The following is a 24,188-nucleotide window of genomic DNA, read 5'->3' on the forward strand; positions in this document are numbered from 1 at the left end:
ATTCCAAAACATAAATGAACAGGAAATCAATTTTTCAACTTTGAATGTACACCAAACCTGCTTTAATATGGCTAAATGACTGCAAACTCATCCGACAAAATTAAAAACATTGTGTAATGAGGAAAGCTTTGTCAAATGCAGTATAGCTCAACCAAATATAAAACATGAAGCTCTCTTGCTGTCAATACCCCAGCTGTGCTCTGCTTATATCCAGATGCATATTATTTTGCTCTAATCCCTTGTCTGTCAAGCTCCATTTTTAAAAAAGCTAAAGCTCCAAGGCTAATTTCATTCCGCTAGTGAGACGTGGTGAAGGACTGAAGCGAAGACAGCAGTGTGGCTCCACTGTCACAACATGCTTCATAGCCCAACATTATGACCCGAGGTCAGATAAAATGAAGCTCACATCCTGTCAGTAGTCCGTCTTCAAGCATGGAAATGCAATTTCTTTGCATTTCAACACCATTATGGTTGTTTAAGACAACAAAATGAATGCAGCAACAAAGTTTTCAATGCTCGAGTTTTTGTTTTGCCTGCAATTCAAAACGAAAAGGCTGAAAATATGTCACACCACTGATCATTATGCGTCGAGTATCACTTGACTGAACTAGAGCGGGGTTATTCTTCTGACAGCAGATTTTTGGTTTCACCTAAGAGACCATTACTTCAGGTTGGATAAACTACAGGTTGTTACAGAGATTAATATATAACAACCCTGAATAACAAAAAAGTGTGCACACATTTGGAGAATAACAATGGTGCTGAAACCATATGCGCACTCAAAAGTAAGAGCATTCATTAAATTTGTCCCTTAATGGTACTATTACTTGTCTTTGCCCTACCAAGGGGACACATTTGCATTCACGATGCAGGTCTAACTCCACAGTGTCTCTAATTGCCTCTAAATTTAGCATGTTGGCTTGTCCAGGGTACACGGTAAGAAATAGAAGGCAAGAAATAAACCATTATGGAGGGAGTCAGAAGTAAGGCAAACCTAGGAGGAGGGTTTTGATCATGTGAAGGGCAAATTTCAATGTTCAAGGACATTTCAGAAGAAAACAATGTGACACTGCATTGCAACAGCGCCGCCACAACAGACACTTAGAAATAATATTTGTGGCATACTAATAACAAATCCTGCTCTACTTGATGCTTGACTTTCAAAAAAGAAAAAAAAAAAGCGCAATTATGTTTAAGAGTCAGAAGTGAGCAGGAAGGGTTTACAGATAGCATTAATGTGAACGGCAGATGGAAAGAACCTCATGTGAGGCCAAAATCAACATCCTTTTGAAAAAATGCACTGTTTATACTTCATAATATTTAAATGTTTTGAAATATTAATACATTTAAAATAACTGTTTTCTGTTTTAATATATTTTAAAATGTAATCTATATTTACTTCGAAAGAAGAATTTTAATATGCTGATTTGTTGCTCAAGAAAAATTTCTTATTATCAAAGGTTAAAGCAGATGTGCTGCTTGAAATTTTGTGGAGAATATGATACATTTTTGATACATCACTGTACCACTGGAAACCGAAGAGATTAAACCGATGATCATTACACAGGTTTTAACTTAATACGTTGAGGTGAAGTTTCAATGCTGGTAGCAAGTTAAACAAAAAGGTAAAATCAGAAAAAGCTTTTATGAAATGCAAGTTTATTTTTATTTTATTCGTTAATTTTTCTAAAAACCAAAAGGTGAAGTAAAAAAACAACCAGGTGAAATCTTTCTATTACTGAAACCACAATTTGAATCAAATACAGTGAATGCGAGTAAGGGCCCTATATAGTCTACTAATTTCAGATTTGATACAAGTTCTACAAAATCATTCGTCCTGAAAGAAGGAGTCTAAATCCCCCATCTCCTCGTGGGCCTGTTTGGAGTTTGCCTGAGACGGACGGGTCACGCTGGCAGGATTTTCTTGGCTTTGTTGTGACATATCAACTTCTTTCTTGATTTCCCGGCCTCCACCCAGAAGCTTCTGACTCTCGGTGAAGTACTGGTTAGGGTGATTGAGAGAAAACCCAGCATCCTCAACCTGTAACAAACAACAGAGATTAGTAAGCAAATGACTAGACTTGCATTTGAAATAGTGTGTATTTATTGTTTAAATAACTGCATTGGGATTTTCAGGCTACTATGCAATCGCTTCTTTCCGTTCTTCTATGGCAAAGCCTTTCGCCGATGGATTCCTGAAAAGCTGCATTGTATTCAGAACGCTGTGCAAATCATTTGTTTCTAAATGTAGAGGATATGGCTGTTTAATTATACTTCAATCACAGCACGCCCCTGATATTCCTCATGAATCAAACTTTTAAACCCATCTCTCTGAATGGAGTGCACGGGGTCCCTGCGGTAGTTAAGCTGTGGACAGAAAGATCCATTACACGGATTCATCTCAGAGTTAACACATTACAGTGGACTACCCTCGCCCCGGCAACTCTGCGCCAAATGAAATATGAATAAACATGAAACAATCTCAGCCGAGGCCCAGAGATGGATCAATTCGGCAGATGCGCAACAAGCTCTCCTCCTTCCGAAGTCTGCCTCTCTCGGCTCCCTTCCTCCATTTCATTATTCTCTCTATTGTTTGATTTATTGCGGTTGTGTAAATATTTCATCAGAGAAGCATTACATTTTGACCTTTAAATAAATGCTGCCGGGGAGGGAGGAATGTAAGCGTCTATTTGTTATGTGTCGCTGATATGAAAAGCGGAGGGCGCATATGGCAGTGATTAAAGTCTCCTACGCATGAATCCAACAAGCGTGTTTTTGTGGCCAAGATGGTTGTGGCATCCTGTATCAGACGGAGGAAAGGTGAGGCTGTGCGGATCCACTGATGCTCCAACAAGAATGTTTTATTGTGCCTGTTAACATCGGAGGATTATATATTCACCTACCCTAAAATATGAGTCATGAATTTCAGAGATGTGATTTTCATTGCGGTTGGTAGGAGGGAGGGGGCAGTTTATCTTTCAAATCCTGTTATTGCAGGCTGTTCATCAGGGAAGCCATCTTATTCATTTTCCCGCATCATGAGCCATTCACACTGTTTGGCTGAGGGCTATTAGTCATCAGAAATGACCCCAGTCCCGAGCCCCCTCGGGGCCAGGAGCTAAATTATGCCCTTGGAATGCAAAGGCTCTGGCGTTTCACCAGGAGCCATTAAAAGCCGTTATATCCTATCAATGACACTTTGAGTGCATTACGGCATTAAAAGAGGGGTGGCGCAGACATAAACACTGTTATAAACACTTCTTATTGAGGGAATAAATCTAGATGTGCAAGAAATGTATACACACTCTTTGATTTACTTATTTTGACACTGAGCTTAAGCATTAACAACAGCAAGAAGTGTTTACAGAAATGTGTTTAGGACTTTTCCATAAGCAGTGTTGTTTATAATAATGGAAACTGAAACAAGAACTGAAATGAAAATAATAAAAAAACAATATAAATAAGGACATTTTAAGTAAACTAAAATACATTTTCATATTCAAATATTTGGAGTCAAGAATTTTTTTTATTAAAGATTTTTTTATAAAGGATGCATTGAAGTATGGAAAGACATTTATACTTACGCAAAATATTTCTATTTCAAATAAATGCTGACTTTAAAAAGTAAAAAAAAAAAAATATATATATATATATATTCATTTTTACTTTATTTCTTATCAAATAAATGCAGTCTTAATGAGTATTAGTGTATATATTTTTAATGTGGACAAAAAAAATTTAGTTTTAAAATGATAGGATATTATAACATAAATATACCATAAAACAGTGATGAAAAATATAACACCATCATTTTTATTTTATTTTTTTATTTTTCTTTAGCAGCCCTAAAACACAAAAACTAGATGATAAATCGAAAACTAAAGTGAAAAGAAAATCTAATAAACCATTTACTATGAATCGGCAAAAATCAATTAATTAACCTCTTAACTGTGACTCATTTTTTAACAGACTTGAAAGTGCATGATTCAAACATAAATATTTATAATTCTTGACTGAAAACATTTTGTAAGATGATTTTGATGTACCATTTTCATAGTAATGCAATGTTTGAATTTAAAATGGGTTTCAAAGGATGAACTTTGAGATTTTAAGTGTTCAAGTGATATATAATTTCTGATGATTTCTAAAATGTGATAGAGAAAAAGGCAACAAAGATGAACTCCTTTTATGATGTAGGTTTTTGAGGTGCACTGTTGCCATACATCAATCTATTACTTTTTGATTGGTAAAATATCTATTTAGGAGTCTTAGACCTTTCCATCGATATATAGTTTGTCATGATTAGAATAGGATTTAATTGTAATATAGTGAAGTAAACATAGGCATCCCACCAAGGGGCCGGGGTGACCGTTAACAGGTTAAAAAAACTCATAAAATAGATTATTTCACATCAGCATTACAAGCAGAACTTCTCTACAAGTTTCTGGTAGGTAATGAAAAATGCCTCACAAATGTATTTGTTGCTGAGCCTCCCTGTTTAAAATCACACTGCTGACAAACATCTGAAAGGTTTCCCAATCTCTTTCATATCCAAAACTGTCTTTTCCCCCTCTCCATATTAACCTGTCACCTAGCAGATGGTGTGTGCACATTTTCATTCTCAACCTGTAAGCTGCGCTGCATTTTCAGCAGAGGGACAGGGCACAGGTGTCACACAGGTAATCTTGACTGACATCGCTTTGAAATATTTCTCTCCGCTCAAAAATAAATAAATAATAAAATAGATTTTTAAAAAGTCATATCCACCCCCCCCCACCCAATATAAAAAACCCCAAGGAGGAGGAAATCCATTAGATAACCATTTAAATAGAGCTGTAATCATTTGCTTTCTCAACCAGTTCTGACACACAAATCCACCTCTATTATGCCCCTGTCAAAAGAAAGCATATTGAAACCGCAAAGCCCTTGAAAAGTCCAATCTCAAAGGGCAACCAAATAGAAAAAGCAAAGGTTCGGCACATTTATCATTTAATAAGAGTTTGTGCTCACTTGGCCTGGAAAAAAAAAAAAAACTACAATATTAGCCTTAAACATGCTTTGAATATATTAATGACCTTGGACAATGCTGATCTGGTCTTCACCAGAAAGCTTTAGATGATAAAAGTTCTTAGAGTATAATATACATATATACATACATTATATATATATATATATATATATATATATATATATATATATATATATATATATATATATATATATATCATATGTAATCCCAATCTGTAACTGTTTCTGAGAGAATTACACATCTGTCCATTGCAATAAAATGTACATATTCCAGAGATAGTTGGTGAATTACCATTTCCTTCAGCAATGCTGAATTGGTGTTATTAATAAAACAACACTATGACAAAGACCCTGTCCTAAATGCCACCCTATGCCTTCAAATGTCAAATACGACACCCTACGGGTCCATGGACTTCACTGACACAAGCAATGATAAGCTCCGGTCTGCAAATTCACATCAAGTGCACCATTTGGGATGGAGCCAAAAAGGACATACAGAATTAAGGCAGAATTAAGAGCCAAATGCAATCACCCATGTTGCTCGTAAATGGTTAGAAAAACGATCTGTACTTGTAGCAGACACCATGTATCAGAGGGTTAATGAATCTTAAAGTACTTTACAAAACTTCTCCAGTTAAGATTATATTGGATTTCAAGGTAATGGCAGATGTGACTACAACGGTCTGGCTCTGTAAAAGACTTTGCAGGGCTGTCCCTGAGCTGACAAAAGCAGGCCCAATTAGAGCAGGCCAAAATAAAAAGTATCCTTACATTGTGTGTCAGCTCAAAGTACTTCTGGCAGGCCAGCTGATAGTGCATTCCCTTGACCAGCTCCAGAATCTGTGAAAGAGAAAGAAAGTGTTGAGCGGTTGGAAGCGAGAGAGGAAAGGAAGACCAAAAAAAAAAAAAAAAAAAAAAATGGAAACCAGAGACAGTGATAATGAATGAGAGTTATAAAAAAGAAAGGCTTGACTTTATTATTTATAATACATTTACACATGTATGCTCTAAAAAGTGAAAATTAAAGTATGTGTGAATTATTAAAGATCAAATATTAGTAAGTGGAAAAACAGCACTTGTTGGCTCCACAAAATGACAAAAAGCATCAGATGTCAAAGCCACCTTAAACTTGCCATTAACATGCCATGGTCAGTAACTGAATGTTCTTTTAATACATTTCTATTTACACCTTGGTTCATGTCTCAAGCATGTCCAGGTGGAAAACGGCACTTATATTTCACACTGTAGAGCTTGTGTAAACTGAAAAACACAGACGGACAGCTTGAAATGCTTTTTCCCATTCTGACAGAGCAAAAATGAGGTATATGGCCTAACGTGCTTCCATACTTCAGAAACATCCCCAGAGTAAAAAATTCTAGCAGAAAAAAATAAGTCACAAGGTTGTTTTTTGTGATATCGATGGTATATTAATAAGCATTACAACAAGATAAAAACTGAGCCTGACGGAAAATGTATAACCAAGCCTCATTAAAGTGACAGATAATGATTATTTGTAGCACAAACAGTGTCAGTATTACATATTACTTGTGTATTTAGATAACAGAAATCTTTTAGCATTTATGTTTCAATGAAGAATATGGTCAAGAACTGTCCCTGACCACCTCTGAATTTAAACACGATGAATCTGGAAGTAAATTCACATCAGACTTATAAATGTAGTCATGTGACATCCAACTATAAGCTGATCGCTGACAATGCATGTTAAATGGCATGTGCCAAGAAGGCCAAAATCTCAAATCAATATCTAAGCAGTCTTTGATGAGCAATAAAGATGAATAACACTGTTAACAATGCATTGTGCTACTTTCGCTGACAAAGCAGATGTTTATGAGGTGAAAGACAGAGGCAAAATGCCATCAAAGGGAGATGGACAAGTGGTAACACATTCTGCTTCTTTTTCCTCCTTTCCTCTTCTCTTTTGCTCAGACTTCCCCTCAGGTGATGCTTTTAACACCATGTATTCCCTGTGGTAAAGCATGGCATTCTACCTCAGCTAGCATCGGAAAGAGCTGAAATGCATAATACATGGACTTAAATGTGAGAGCCAACACCATCCAACACTTAACTCTAAGCTCCAGTGACAAACACTAATGGGAAGCAATGGTTAAAAAAAAAAAAAAAAAAAAAATACAGATAGGAGGGCAATGTATGCTGTGAAAAACATTAACATAAACATCCTATATGTTTATAAGTCCATAAAATATTAACTTACAATTAGGGCTGGGCGATATGAAGATATAAATCAGATGGACGAAATTAAAATTCTATCGTTTCATTTTCTTTTTCTTGTTTTCGCTGCAAATCAGCGCACAGGCAATTCTTACTGCAAGCTTCTTGTGGGCTACCATTTTTTATAATAATCCCAGTCTCACTAGAGAACTCCAGTCTTGCACGCGTGATATCGCTTTGTTTTCTTGTCACATCTCACATGGGTTTGGTTGTGAAACGTAGTTTGCATGCCAGACAGAGTTGTCGGCGAATCCTCCTATGTTAAAGTCAAGCAGTGTGAAACCTTCTGTCACCGATCCATCGTGCAGTGTGAACATAGCAGTGACTGAATGCTGGCCAAGATAGTCACGCAGTGTGAAAAGAACAGTGACCCGACTACTTTGAAAATCATGCAGTCTGAACTCGGCTTAACATGCATTACAAGGGGATGCAAGTAGATGTATGAATAACAGCATGTGCGCGTGCGCTCACGTCACACTGCTGTGCGAGTGGTCACGAAAACATAATGTTTGCATGCGCTTTTAAGCACTGCAGTTTAAAACAACTGTTTTTAGGCCCTTAAAACACAAACAGCAGAGCTATATGCGCACACGGTCTCTGTTTCTGTGTGAGAGGAGTGCGTAAGCTGCGCATCAGCTGCTAAGAGAGCTCATGAGCATTCTTGCCGTTTTATTGGCTTTGAACCATTGCATAAACACTTAAATGTGTCCAAATGCAAGCATCCTCATAAATAGTAATTTAGGTCTTAAGGGAATGTAAACAGTTGCGAGAGAAAGCACATATATAACAATATATGGGACCCAGATTTCGGTCTTAAAGGGGAAGTTGTCCAATATTCATCCTGTCTGCCATTCATAAAAAATCTATCACTGCTCTTGACTAAATCACTTTTGTAAATAGAATAAGAAGAAAATAAATAAAAAATATAATGCTAATGATTATGCGTATATACAGTATATATACAGTGGGTACGGAAAGTATTCAGACCCCCTTAAATTTTTCACTCTGTTAAATTGCAGCCATTTGCTAAAATCGTTCAAAAGTTCATTTGATTCCTTCAATGTACACACAGTACCCCATATTGACAGAAAAAATACAATTGTTCACATTTTTGCAGATTTATTAAAAAAAGAAAAACCGAAAAATCACATGGTCCTAAGTATTCAGACCCTTTGCTGTGACTTTACATGTTCTCCCTTCTTTTTCTTTTTCCGTTTGAACCAAGCAGGCGACCCTTTCGGCACTTCCTAAGGTAAGAGTCACGCTTTGACGTGCTCTAACTGTGAGTGAGAGAGGTGAGCTCACTCTTGTACAGCAGTTCTCTATCCAGACTGGAGTCTCGCCCTTTTGACTGTAATGTCACTTTGTCAATAGGCAGGCTGACTGAGAAGGCTGATATTCTGCATTTTAATCACCTTACTACCTGGGCTTTTCAGATTTTCTGAGGTTTTTAATTATCCAGCGCACTGGGCTGGCTCTACAGTGAGAGGGCCACATGCTGCACGAGCTCCTGGGGTGAACATCAAGCTGTTGCTTCACACGCCCACAGGTCTAAGACTCTGAACACTGAGAGTGTATAAGGACACTGCTTGGGGTCTCCAATGAAATTATGAATTTAATTGGATTGGAAATATGGTACCCTTGGGTTGGCATGTCGAAGTGCATTAGGCAGCCATCGGCCATTTCCCTCAACCGCACGATGGGTGGTAGTGGACAAGGCATGTGAGAAGAAAAAAAAAATCCAGCACACCTTACAGAGGGGAACTAGCTAACGTTTCTCAAATAGCTAAGAATGATTTTCACACACTTTAATCCATATGCTTTAAAAGAACTTGTTTAAAAAATATAATTTTCAACATATTTCAACATCAGATGCATATATTCATTATTATGTGTGTAACATTCATTAAAAATTATTATCATTTAGAGTTCAAATTAGGCAAATTATACACGTATACCAGCAAATCAAACTTACATCGCAGTCTGTTCATTATCAAAATAAAATAGTCAACTAAACATTTAAAAGGTTACACTGGTCAGTTTAAATTGACTGTAGTATACCGTTTCACTCTACTGTTATGACAATGGTGTTTTTGCTCATGTAAAGAGGATGATCTTTTCCATCTATATGCGAATGTGTGTAAAGTACTATATAAAGCCTAGTTTACATTATAAATAATAGTTTAACATTCAAATACACTGCGAATATGGAAACATTTGAATTTTGTGCCGAATGAGACTTGAGAAATAACCTCCAAATAAATCTAGCCAAATCCATGCTTGCTTGTCCTCGTATGCACGCACGCAAAATTTCCAAATCTGACATTTTCCAGAACAGAATCCAGCAGGATCAAATTAAGTACTGGTCGTAATAATCACATAAAAAGATTTAATGTGAGCAACAGTGTGTTTTACTGCAGCAGCGCCAATGGAAGCGGTTCACCTACTGCGCAGCGCAGCCAAACGCACGCCACAGTTATGTTTGGGATAATTCTATTTTAAATGCTATAATGTCAGTTGAAAACATTGCAATTGTTTTTTTTAAATACAACAACGAGCATCACAAAACCATTTAAAGAGGCGCGTTCATCAGTCTCCGTGCGGGATAGGAAACAGTCAACAAAGTAAAATGATCTCAAACATATGGCGTGCTCTATTCATTTTATCAAATGCTCATAATAAAATCTATTCATTTTAGAATCCTGCTAAATTTTATTCAGACTTAAACACCTTTAATTCAAGTGAGAAAGTTTTTTGTGTGTGTGTGGCTTTTGCACATCCTGTCATGCCGGTGACTGCGTAACTGCAATAGATGCATTTTGCAGCATTAAGATTAACGACCAATCGATAAATTGACCGTTAATTTAAACAACGATCGATAATGGAAATGATCAAAAATTGACATCCCTAGTTCAAATACCCAATTTTTATACAAAATATAGTAATAATGATAATATGCAAATAATAATAATATAAATAAATGTAAATATATAATGTATAATAAAATCTCTTTTTTAATATGACATCAATTTTTGATAGCCAACTTCAGTCATATCAGCTACAGTAAAACCAGAGATAGTATGCTAGATTTGGCTTTATGTATGTATTCTTTTTAAGAGCCTTGTAACGCTGAACTTAATGGTCTTTTTAAAACCAGTCCATTAATTACATTAGCGTCAAAGGATTATAACTTCATGAGAACATCACAGCAAGGCTGGTCTATCTCATTTCCCTGCCTGGCTGTTTGAGCTGCTTTAATGTGTGAAAAAAAAAAAAAAAAAATCAGCTGAAATGACTTTTAAGAGTACTTTAAAGAATCCCAAAAAAATCACTGGATACAGCAAAGGTCAAAGTAATCAACAAAGAGCTGAAGCTGTCATTACACTGGAGAATCCTGAGTGTTATTTCTTTTTGTCATTAATATTCCAGAAGTACAGCAGATTCATTAATATTCCAAAAGTACTGCAGGATGGGGCTTTCAGGTATGAATCATGCCATTTTTGTATGATTACTACACAATCGTATCATTTTAAACATCACAGTAATGTGCTTTCAACCCATTATTTGGTAGATTTGGTTTTGTCTGTGGTCATGGAGAGGATAAGTTGTTTTAAAAAGCCCTTTACACTCTTTCTGCTTTTGAACAATGTGCTGAATCTGGTCAAGTGTGTGTTAGTTGTTCGACAAACCTGATTGATCCCACTAGGGGAGACTTTATAGTTCTGCAACTTCTGTTTCAACAGCTCAGGGTCGCTGTGGCGGAATGGGCACCCTGTGAAGAAGACGGAGAGAAGGAGAAAATGGGTTTACAAGCATCACAGTTTAAACCAGTGTCTGAAAATATGTTCTACAGGACAGTTGAACATAACCCATGTGTTTTTTTTTTTATGCCCTTGAAGGCCACTGCAGGTAGGGGGTACTACTTGTGGGGTCGTGTTTCCAAACAAAAGTGATGTCAGATTTTGGTACGTTTGAATGATGTGCACACTGTCTTCTGAACGGCCCCAACTGTACCCGAGTCTACTTAAAAGGGCTAGTCTGGGGTACGGTTCAAGTTCCGGTAAGGTTTGCTGCAGATATGAAAGCAATCACACTAAATCGTGGAAGTGAACCTCTATTAATGACATACTATTTGATAAAAATGTGTTTGCGTTTCACTCATTTTCCTGACAAGCCTGAGTGACGCACTGCAAGCAGAGTGCTGTATCTCATTTGTTCGCCTTAAGTTTTCTTTAGAGCATTTGCAGTACACTCATAAAACAGACGTAAGTGTCGTTATGTACGACGGTTCAAATTATGTACGACAGTTCAAAAACAATAAATATAAAAATGAAGAGAGCAATGCTATGCATTTTACCGCCTTCTCCTGTGCAGTTGTTACTAAGCAATGGGATAAACTACAGCTGGCTTAATGATGCAACGAACCGTGGTTCGGACTCAAATAAAATAATATGAATGCGGTTTCATAATTACAATGTAATATTCTGATATAGTGCTCAAGAAAGATGTCTTATTCTGCTTAATATTTTTTTTTTTCAGGATTCTTTGATGAATAGAAAGTTCAAAAGAACAGCATTTATTAAATATAGAAATTATTTGTAACACAAATGTCTTTACTGTGACTTTTGAATAATTTAACGCATCCTTGCTGAATAAAGGTATTAGTATCTTTTCAAATTAAATCTTTTGATTAAAATATATCAAAATATATATTTAAATGATTGAAAATTTCATTTTAAACAAGTATACATGAAAGTATTCAAATAGAAATAAAACAATATTTGACATAAAAAAAAACATAATTAAAGCAATGTCTTAACAAATGTTCATACTATGTCGACTAGATTACACATCTTGCTTTAAAACAAAGTGCCAGTGATGTATAGCTTTATGATGGTTTATCTATCTAATAAGCACATATTATGACAGTAATGCCTACCCTAATCCTTTGGCACACACCTTGCTGGCCTTCATAGTGATGCACACTTCTGGAAGCATTTTGTTCATTATGAGCATTGCGAAAAGCAGGTGTTATCAATTAGGCTGTGTTTACTAGAGTTGTTCTTTTTATTTTTTTTATTCAATACCACCTGCATACTAAGCAGCCTTCTAATTCTCTTTATTGCAGAACTAAACCCGGGCCTCGGGGCGACCGATTGCATATAAAACCAACAGTCTGGATCAGTATGACTCACCGTGGTAGTCGCCTTGGCTGGGTGGGTTTGACAAAATCACCTTCATGCAACTGTAAGGGGTGTAGTCAGTCCGCTTGCCTTCCTTCCCAAACATGTGGCGGACGCTGTAGGCATATGCTTTATCGAACTGCAGAGCAAGACAAAGATGAGAAAGAGAGAGAGAGAGAGAACATGAGTTTAAGGGAGAGGACAGTAAAGTGTGTGAGAAGAAGGTAGGAATAGTGGGGAGGTTGTAGGTAAAACAAAGACATTTGTCTAACATCAAGTGGGTTGTGGCAGGGCGTTTTCCGCTATGAAATATAGAGCTATTAGCAGGGACCTTCTGTAGTGGTGTCGCCAAACCGCAGACAACTGTGACTGGATTATGTATAATGTGGCTAATCTTTTACTTGCTCCCCTCCCCAACTTCCCACTCTCTCTCTACGCACAAATCTCTAGTCTCTGAGGTATCGCTATCAAACCAAATAAAAAAGGAAAGCCATTCTGTTTAAGAGCTGCAACCTCAAGCAGAAATAAAAAAACTTTACAGAGTAAAGGACAGGGTTTCTGAAGGATTTTAAGCTCAAATTTTAAGACTTAAGACTTAAAATGATAAAATTCACATTTCAACCTTTAAACCATTTTTAATAAAATGGATGAGTCAAAAGTATTAATTATGACATTCATTTAAACAATTATCATCAATAAATGATTAAACAATACATTTTACTGTTTAGATTTTTATAATGCAGTTTCTTTTTATCGAACAACCAGTTCACATTTACAGCTCTGCGTGTTTTTATAGGGTAAAAACATGGGTCGATTTTCACATTGGTGGGAACAAAAACAACCCCAATACTGTGTTTGTGCAATACTGGAGGCTGCAGTTTCAGGACCGCAGTACTAGGACTGCATTTCAACTAGGACAGTCCTACAACTTTTTTGTGACAGCACCATCTAGCCAATTCTATTCCAAAAGAGGAGACCTGATTCAAACATCAAACAAACAGATGCAAATACTAGATCCATGGAAACTATTCATTTTTTATCTTTTCGTCATATTTTTGATGTAAGAGCTGGCGTGAACGTGTGTGAGGAAATGTCAGCAGTATCCATTTAGCCTATTTAGCTGTGCAAAACTGTTTACCGTGCTGTTGGATGATGTAGACTAGTAACTGTATTCAAATGATCAGAAATGTATTAATCTAATAAACACACTAATTTGTATAGCAATTGTTTTACTGTTTACTGTTTACTTCACTTTGTTAAGTGGGTCACATATCAGACATTAAGTGCTGCAGGGCTAATGAACTGAAATGACAAGTCTTTCAAAGAGAATATATATAAGGGCCGGGACTCGATAAAAAAAAAATTAATCTAATTAATTAGAGGCTTTGTAATTAATTAATCGAAATTAATCGCATATAAATATTTGACCTGAGAACAGTGAGAAGTAATTTTTTTTCACATGGATTTATAGTATACCATTGAATAATGACTGAATACATAAGCTTAAGCAACACAATATTGTTTATTTTTGTTCAAACAAGTCTAGCAGACCAGTGCAATTTTTGCCATGAAGTGTAGCAATAGCATATTTAGAAACAATTTAGAAATAGTACATTTCAGAAATTCAGGAAGCTTTTAGGTGCTGAAACCTTCTGTAAAGTGTTTAAGTAAAACACAATACTGTCAATTACATTCAGAACATTGGAAACACTGACTATTAGAAAACATCTCTCTGTTGCTTCAGAGACCATAACATACTAAGTCCAACTCTCAATAACCTTGGCCAAAACAATAAAGAGTTCAACATAAACTGTTGCACCAACAAAATAATACATAGTTCAACATAATGTGTAAAGTCCACGCTAGCTGCTATATGTTTTGCTTTGAGGTGATACTTGAGGCTCGATGTACTGCGGTGATATGCGAACGCTAGTTGGTGCTCCAGTATAATCGGTCCGCCGAAACTCATCCAGTGAGAAATGTTCCGCGGTGCAAAAATAAGTTATTAAAAATGCGGGATTTTTTTTCCTGTAATTAATTAATCTTAGTTAACGCGTTATTTTTGGTGTAATTAATTAATCTCAATTAACGCGTTAAAGTCCCGGCCCTAATATGTGTATATATATATATATATATATATATATATATATATATATATTTTTTTTTTTTTTTTTTACTACATAGCTGTTGAATGCTTGAATCTGATTGGCTGAAGAGCATTCTGAGGTGTGCAATTATTTTCAGGGAAACACAGCACACGTACTTCCAAACAGCTCTCTTGACCACATTACAGTGACATATCATTTCACAGTTAACTGTAATAACGGCCACGCAGTTTGTAAATGTCTTTACTGTCACTTGTGATCAACAGTGTATCCTTTTGCTGAGTAAAAGCATTTCTTAAAAAAATAAAAACTTTTATTTTATAAATTAGAACGGTTGTTTCCATGAAAGATTCAATGATAACTTAAGAATTATAGTATAAGGTTTGTCCCTCTTTCGCTTGGATGGCAGCAAGATGTATCAATTCCACAAAAAATCCAAACCTGATGAATGTGTTCTCCATTATCTAAAGAGCAAGAATGCAAAAAGAACATCTGACCATCTGTGCAGGGTGTCACATGATCAATCTGACAAATTTGTTTATTTGATTAGTGACCTAGACATGGTGCAGAACACTTTATTTCCTATATTTCCAGGTTTAAATTAAATTAGGAATTTTTTGTTTGCACAGAACATGGGTAGGACAAGAAAAAAAAAAAACATAGATGTTGCATCATGTAGGAATGTGTATTGCCAAGAATCTGGCGATATGATGCGTATCACAATACAGGGGTTGCAATACAATATATTGCGATAATACTGTAAGCCAGTGTTAATTTTGTTAACGAAGACGAAGATGAAAAATATTCGTTATCTAAATTTTTTTCTTTGACACCGACACTGCTAGACACTGACGAGCCAAAAATAATATCTGATGATGAAATGATGGCGAAAGTTATGCCGTGTTTTCGTTAACTAGACGAGACTGGACTATAATGCTATTTGAGGACTACTGGACATTCAAAATGCATCCTATAGGCTATTGTCTTTAAAAATGTGCGTCCCTGTCATTGGATTGCGTTCGGATAAGGGCTCTCTGCATATCTAGTCTCAGTATGGCAGCCCCAGAGGCAATTTTTCGAACATAATTTCCAAGGTGGATATTTTGACATTTTGTATGTATTTGTCGGCACAAGAGCAAAAAATAAGCTAATTCGATGTTCAAGTGTTTTGAGACGCCTTTCTCTGCGTGAGCCCTGAACACCAGAACACAGCGAGTACTGAATTGGGCTCTTTCACATCTTTTTGTTTGTTCAAACTGCGATTTGTATTTGTTCGTTCAGGTGCAAGAGGGACTTTGAGGAGAACTTCGCAGAAGAGAGCTCAGTTCAGTGTCGATGCCCGTGATACCCATCTCTCTCTCTCTCCTCCGCACCGAACACAGCGCGTGAGTAACCAGCTACTCTGTTCAGCTTTTCAGAGTCTTGTGTTGGATGCTTTAATGTTTAAATCGACAAGCAGTAAGGCTTAAAAACACGGGAAAAAGATAGGTTTTCGTGACGATGGGCAGCAGTATTTATTTTTTATCGATATTACATTTTTGAGAATCGATACAGTTTCGCCAAACAAAATATTGCGATACTCGTGTATCAATATTTTCTCACATCCCTAGCCTCATGTGGCTATTATCATACAAATTAAGTGATGGAAATCTCCTTTGAGTATTGCCAGGTCTTATTTGTGCTTTGTGCAGCTTTTTCTTTGCGAGAGGTGCTGTGTACATCCCAGTCTACCTTGAGAAATATGGCGCATGCTTAGGAAACCATTACACTGTTTGCATTTGATGAGGGTCAGTGCATTCAATCTCAGGCCTGAACTCAATATACCAATCATGTACACTCTGGTAACTATCCAAAAGGGTAACCTAGCCTCCTGAGCTGTTTATGTCTCAGCTAAGAGAGGGAGAAAGATAGAGAAAATAGAGCAAATGGGGGAGGGAGGGAGAAAGGGTATGGGAGGGAGGGAGGTAAGGAGGAAGTAATAATTACCTGCAGCACTCAGATGCCATTACTATAGTAATAAAACCTGTGAACTTGACAAGGTGACTATCTACAACGCTGCAATTAAACAGGCCATAAAATCAACTTACATCACAAATGAATGGCATGATGGGTCTATAGACTCAAGCAATCCCTTCAGTTTTAATATCATATCACTATTCCACATATCCACTCTCCTTGTGATCCATTTTGTCCAATTTAAATTCATTTTTAACCTGTGAATTTTGTCCTGGTTGACTGAGATCCCATCCGGGTTTACATTTAAATCTCACTACAGCCAAAGCCATGCTTGATCTGCTCTGAATGTGAGCTTTAAATCTAATCTGCCTTTATGGAGCAGAAATTCTCTCCGTATTCACTCAAAGTCAGAAAATGACCTATTCTTATATTTTGTTCTTTTAAAAATCAATGCGAATTGCAGTTTGAAAACCACTTTACTTAAATAATGTGACATATTTTTGAGAGAAACAGGATATTCTATGGTGGTAGGGTCTAGAGTGTGAACAGTAACAGTACTTGGGTAGTAAAAAGTGGTCAGAAAATAAATAAAAAACACCTTCAGGGGTACAAAAGCTAGTCATAGTAGGTACTACCCTTAAGGTACTACTATGAACTTTTAACAGTAAATAAGGTACATGAGGTTCTCCCCCAGTGACTAGCAGCTGTATACATAAAGGTCCATTTTTAACATGTTTTTTCTTAGAATGCACATACAGGAATAGAATGAAAGTTGCTAAGATAAATAAATAATAAATAAATAATGCCTGAATAGCTATTTGACTATCAAACATTATCCAACTGCCCACATTGCCCAAGCAGGAAAGTTATAAAGAATGTGCATTATAAAAGTAAATGGGGTCATTTTTCATTTCACACTGACTTTAAATGTTCACACCGGATCAAAGTAAGTACATTTTGTAATGTGGCAAAACAATCATCATATAGGGTCCCCTGGCTCACAGCAATCTGCTGCTGACTTCCACTTACAGTAAATGCTGTCAGACAACTCGCTGCTGTTGGCTGAACCATCAGCTCATTAGAATGCAACTAATTACTGTATTAATGTCAACAGCCTCTCCCTTAATGTATGCAAATGCACATCTGAGCCATTTCATATCCCTTCCAAAGTAAATATGTACCAAAATAAATGTCGAGTTAATCAGTCGTCATTTTCTGCACATTATAAAACAGGCTCCTGGCGTGCCCTGTTCCTTGCTGGATTCAGGCTCGTCTCATTCCAGATGTGTTCTGGAAATTGACTGCTAGATTATTACACTTGAAAGTGTTGACAGTGCTTCATAAAGCGGTTCACTGAATGCACAAGGAGGGAGAATTTGAAATGCTTCTGTCATGCATTTTCTTGCTAATTATCATTTGATTTCTCTGTGAAAACAAGAAACTATTAATAAAAAATTATAAATAGAAAAGGTTCTGCTAAATGTTATGTTGTACTGCAAATTTAAAACTGTTTTTTACCGTTCTAAACATCAACTTTCAAAATATATAAACAATACTGTATGTAAAATGAGGTGGGTGACCTAATGCAAGATCAGATGTGACTCGAGGGATCTGACTGGTCTCACGAGAACGTGACGATTTCCTCCCAGACCATTCAAATATATTTGCATTACACTGGCCCTTTCACCAGTGGTGGTATGGAAGATATTTTACGTTCACATCAGGCAAGTGGACTCATGATAAGCAGGAAAATTACGCAGTGTAGTCTTTATCCAGTCATAAAAACAGAATTCACAGCTTTACGCGGAATGTCACGGAATGTGTCAATCAATCAAAAGTAGTTAATTCCACAAATCAAATCACGATATATAACTGTAAATATAAAGCTGCAAAAGTCAATTTAAATATGAATCCTGCATGTTCTGTGTGTCTCTTTTAATGAATTGCGCAGACGCTCGGTTTACACACACACACACACACACTGAATTGCACGTGACGCTCATGGTGAATTGTAGCTTCTGCCATCTTACTAAATGAAGACGGAAACACCCAAACAACGTCTCCAAAACTGCTCTGAGAGTCACTTAATGAGCATTTTACCGCTTGATTTGAGTAAAACTAGCATCATATCATTGATCCAGAACTGTAAAGGTATTCGCGGCAACCCGTCTAAATAAAAGTCCAGTACTATTTTTCAGTAGAATGTATATAGCCAGGCTACTACTTGTACTACTACAAAAATGAAACAAATGTTTTTTTAAAAGATTAAATCACACAACATTTCTTCAATGTTTTAATTTTAATAGTAAATCCCCTCTGTTTGCCAAAAAAAAAAAAAAAAAAAAGGTTTTCTTAATTTTCAATAATTTAATGAAAAATTATATATGAAATTAATGTTTTATGACTTCATAGTGATAACCATAAAAATCTAAATTCACAATACAATTTCTGAGGGGAAAAAAAATTATAAGGCTACTTTAAGAAAAAAATAATTAATAAATTAAGTTGTTTATACATTCAAATAATAGACATGCTAAAACACAGAATTAGGCAACAATAAAAAATTATAAATAATATTGTAAAAGAAAAAGTTAAAAGTTTAATAAGGCCCTAAACTTATTGTAATTATTGTTAAACTTTTAATAAATTGATGTGAAAATGTATATGTTTCATGATTTTGATTAACCCTATGGAGTCGATTAACACATGTATGCATTAAGAGGCATTTTCTCCTGATATAAAACACAAAGAACCAAAGTTCTTTATGTGATTTATGGCCTTATTCAAGTGATTTAACATTTTTAGTTTTTAACTAACCATGCATAAATTTTTTTTTTTTTAAACACAGTCATGTACATACATGCTGCTCACATATTATTATAGCCTAGATTGTGCGGATTACAGTGATATTAGACTTTAGCCATTTAGATGTTTATAAGCAACTGAAAAAAATCACAAATGTCACGGCATGACAAAACTTCTTCAGGCCTCAAAAATACCATTAGACCTCAGAGAAAAAAAATAAAAAAAATAAATAGAGGTTCTGGATATAGTAATAAAAGCACTGAGTTATTGCAGCCATTTTTCTACAGCTGACCAGCACCTAAAAATGAACTGGCCAAACAAAAGGGGTTTAAGCATATTGCGACAAAAGGCTAGCAAAACGCGATTTAAGCTGTGACAGTCCACCCACTGTATTGAAGAGCTCAGGAGAGTGTTGAGTAGGTGTCTGGCAAAGCTGCTAAAACACAGCTCACTGAACTCATATTGTACCCTGTGGGAATACAGATAACATCATAGGAAATCTCTCTTTTATAACAAACACACAGATGTACGTGCCACAGACAATAAGGGAACTTCTTATGACCATCGGCAAAGCGGGTCTTTGTAACTGCAGTACAAGTCCATGTTAAATTGATGCCATTGATGTCAGAGTGGCATGAATGATAAAAGATACTGACTTGCTAATATGAGATAATCTGTGAAAATGCAAAGCGTGTCAGGGATGGCAACAGGGAAAAATATACATAAACCTATTGAAGTCCAAATTCACTGCTCAGGGTGATACAATCAGCATTTCATATCTCTGACAAAAGGCAATGCTTTATATTCTTAAAGAATGGAGTGTGGAACGGAGTGAAAACCACAAAAATTTCTTAAGATTGCTCTGTAAAAAGAAGGAACAAGAAGACAAAATGTGAGTTCAAAAGATGGATGTCTCAGTCGATGCATTAATCGCAAACCCAGATGAAAAGAGAGGTTGGGCATGGTTCTTCGCCTGTCTGTGGGCCAGCTCTGAATCTCAATGACAACAACAGATAAAGTGCCATAGATATACTGTTGGTCTACCTAATAACCTACACTTGAGAATGAAAGAAAACTGCACTTTTTAATTCAGAAAAATGTAAAAATACTATAACATGGGAAGCTTTTAAGAGCATTTCACACTTATCTATTCACATACAGTTTCTCTATAGCTACATATCTAGCTATGTATATATCTATCTATCTATCCATCTATGATCAATCTATCTATATCAATAGATTTATACTGCTGACAGACAGAAACATGTCTGAAATAGTATTATAATTGAAAATAATGTACTATATCTTCAAATTCCCTGTTATACATAAATATAAATTTTTCCAGTTTTCAGTGTCATGTGATACTTCAGAAATCAATCTAATGTGATTTAGCAATCAATATTTATTATCAATGTTGAAAAAAAAAGTAGTGCTGCTTAATATTTTGGGGATATATTTATATATATATATATATATATATATATATATATATATATATATATATATATATATATATATATTGCAGTTATGGAATAGAATAGAATAACAACCAAACCAATAACATCTACTGTCTACATGAATATTGATATCTCTTCACAGTACCTGTCCTGTATGTTCCTCCATTATTCACTGGCTTTATTTCCAATGTCAATTAGCACCGTTAAGCTATTGTGGCGTGTGCAGACTCGGCTGAGTAAACAGCATGAACAGTTAGGGGCCTGAGTGATTGAGAGGGTCTGGTTTTCTCCGTACAGTGTGCAGGAGGAGCTGCTGGTCTCTTGGGGGCCCAGTACTCTTATTAAACAGGCAGCCGCTGTAGGGGGGTGGGTGGTTTTGTTTCAGACAGCCAGACCGGTAAACAACGCAGCCACTTTTTTCACCATCTCAGTTCCTTGTAGAGCAGTTACCTTTTTGACACTAGGAAGGGGAGTGAAATTTTTTCCATAAATTATACTCCTCGCTGTCCCTGAGGGAAACATTAAGAGAGGGAGGTGAGGAAAAGAATGAGAAAACAAAGTACACAGACAGGATTGGGTAACATTCCCATTATTCCTTGACAAAACACCCCAATGCCAAGTTCAATCTTAGACAAAATTATACTTCTGGCTGCATGATTTCTTTTGTTTTACGATTACAATAAACAGGTTTAACTTGAAAACAACAAAATCAAATGTTTGCAGGATAGAGAATAGCAAAGGAATCATTTCCATATGCTGCAAATCCAAAAGCTGTACTTTCTTTTGCTGAGGCTGTTAGTGTAGAATAATAAAAAGACATCATGGTTCAATTAAATAGAAATGGTGAGGTGCGAGATGCCCTGCTCCCTGCATCCATCCTCAACCCCCCCCCCCCCCCCCAGCATGGGTGAATAAGCCAAACAGTGATTCATGTGCCTTAAAGGATACTGGCAAAATGCTCAAACGTATTGTAATTACCTTTGTTTTTTCATGGAATATTTAGTATGCTAATGCTCATTAAAAGAAGATTATTCACCCCATGCGAATGTTAAATGATTCAGCACTGTGTAAAGACTAAAAGTGGTTACGACGCACTTTAAAAGATTTGAGAAAAATTCAAGATGACCTGCTATGTAATTATTCTAAATGCTATGCATCCTTAAAGCAACTCATGTCTGGATTATTCACAGCAAAAGTTTTCTGGTTTTGATTAAAGTCTAGAATTATAATCTGAAGGCAGAAAATCTCTGGAGCTTTAGAAGTTCCTCACTTTTGTCCTTGCTTTCGGATGTTTGTTGTATAAAATAAAAATACAAACCTACTTGACACTTGTTAATTAGTGAGGGAATTAATATTTCAATAAGGTTCATTTACAATTAAATAAATCTATATAATGAGGAACAATTTTTTAATCATATTTAACCAGGAAGCATTAAAACAAAAATGACACACTTAACAATTTATCTTAACCAAGATCAATGCGGTAAAGCTACAAGATAAATGCTTTTTTCCATGTAAACCTGAGTTTCTGTCCTAACCATCCACAGCAGGACATTGTGTCAAGTTTAGCTTCTATTTCTGTGGCATCACACAGACAGACCCACCCACTGTGAAATCACACTGACAACTGGACTAGGGCTGTAGCTATCGAATATTTTAGTAATCGAGTATTCTACCAAAAATGCCATCGATTAATGGAATAATCGGATAAAATGTGTTTTTGCTTAAAGTGCAATATTAATTATGCAAGAGAAAATAAGACTCCTGGATCTCTTAAAATGAACAACTAAGTTTCCTTGTTTAGAATTTTTTTAATGCATAGAATGCAATGCATACATCAAAAAATAAACATTTAATTATTACCCATTGTTTCTCTGTCTGTACTTGTACTGTGAACAATGACAATAAAGTTGACAGATGAATTAAGAGCATTTAAGTGCCATTCAGTTGGGGTTTTAAATAAAGCATTTTTGTAGATGCACATTAAACATTAAACACATAAAACTAATGTATCTTTTAATTATTGCAAATTAAGCAAACGTAACTTTTTGATAAAAAACGGGGATTTACTATTAAAAATAAAACATGGAAGAAATGTGTGTGATTTTTTTAGTAGTAGGCTATGTACATTCTGCTGAACAATAGTAATTACATCTCTGGCAAATACTTGTCTTCAAACTAAACAGAACTTTTATTTTGACGGGTTGACGTACCTTTACAGTTCTGTGTATGTGATGTGATGCTAATTTTACTCAAATAAAACGGTCAAATGCTCATGAAGTGACTGTCAGAGCAGTTCTGGAGATGTTGTTCATTTGTTCACGCCCTTGTTTAGTGAGACAGCAGACGCTGAAATCACCGTCACGCGTGCTTCAGTGTGTGTTAATAAAGGAGGCGCGCTTCTGCTCCATTCATTAACAGAGACACGCAGAACATGCAGGATTAATATTTAAATAGACTGTTCCGGCTTAATATTTACAGATATTAGTCCATATCGTGATTTGATGTAAGTGCAATGACCTATTTTTGATTAATTCATTCAAAATTTCGCAAATTTCCGTGCCATTCCGCGTTAAACTGTAAAATCCATTTTTAAGACTGAATCCCGTGATTCCCTCCGCGTTTTCTGCATCGCGGAAATCATAGGGCCCTAGATGTGGTATGCCAGCTCTATCTTGCAATGGACATATGCCATGACATTCTCTTTACATTTGCCCACGCCCTCAAATCAAAACACTGCTGGCTCCTTGCAGTATGCAATTTAGGATGCAGCGCTTGTGTCTCCTTCCGCTTTGTGGGTGACGTAAACGTGTTGTCACATTTTAAAAAAATCTTTGCGAAAGAACGACATGAGATTTAAAATAAAGTAAAAGCGGCTTCAATTTTTTTGTAATCGAGTTACTAGAGGAATCGTTTCAGCCCTAAACTGGACCCAATAATATATTTAGAGACAACAATAAACACAGGAATTTGGGGCAGTGAACAACCACCTAGCAACTACCTGAACACCTAAGAAACCACAGAAATACAAATAAACACTTAAAATACCCCAGAAACTGCATAGCAATGCCCTGCTAACCATCTTCAACTCTTATAACTTTGCAAAAGCCTGAGTTTTGCAACTGTAAAGGCCTGTTCACACCAAGATGAATGTTCAGTGACAAATTTCGGTGCAATGAACATTTTAAATTTGAAACAGCTGTTAATTCAACTGTTCTGGTGGAGACAAATATTCCCAGGCTGTTAATGCACCAGAGTTTTTGTAAGGAGAGGGGTTCTAATTACAGCATGACCAATATGGGTCTTTTTGGGGGGCCGATGCCGATACCGATATTAGGGAGCAAAAGTCAACCACAACCACAAAAACAACTGATGCCGAAACCCAATATTGGCTGATATTCTTT

At 36.1% G+C, this 24,188-nt stretch overlaps 1 protein-coding gene across 1 annotated transcript in view; it reads right to left on the reverse strand.

Annotated features, from left to right (window-relative positions):
* Positions 1–1,640: 1,640 nt before the first annotated feature.
* The window catches only part of LOC113112787 (DNA primase large subunit-like), a 51,896-nt gene continuing 29,348 nt past the window's right edge, over positions 1,641–24,188 (reverse strand). Inside the window, exons 11-14 of the mRNA XM_026278642.1 lie at positions 12,474–12,600; positions 10,968–11,050; positions 5,800–5,868; positions 1,641–2,041 (exon numbers count right to left, since the gene is read on the reverse strand). Of these exons, the coding sequence (XP_026134427.1) occupies positions 1,829–2,041; positions 5,800–5,868; positions 10,968–11,050; positions 12,474–12,600 (492 nt within the window). The 3' untranslated portion in view covers positions 1,641–1,828. The remainder of the gene's footprint in view (positions 2,042–5,799; positions 5,869–10,967; positions 11,051–12,473; positions 12,601–24,188) is intronic.

Source organism: Carassius auratus, chromosome 13 (genome assembly GCF_003368295.1).
Source record: "Carassius auratus strain Wakin chromosome 13, ASM336829v1, whole genome shotgun sequence".
NCBI lineage: Eukaryota > Metazoa > Chordata > Actinopteri > Cypriniformes > Cyprinidae > Carassius > Carassius auratus.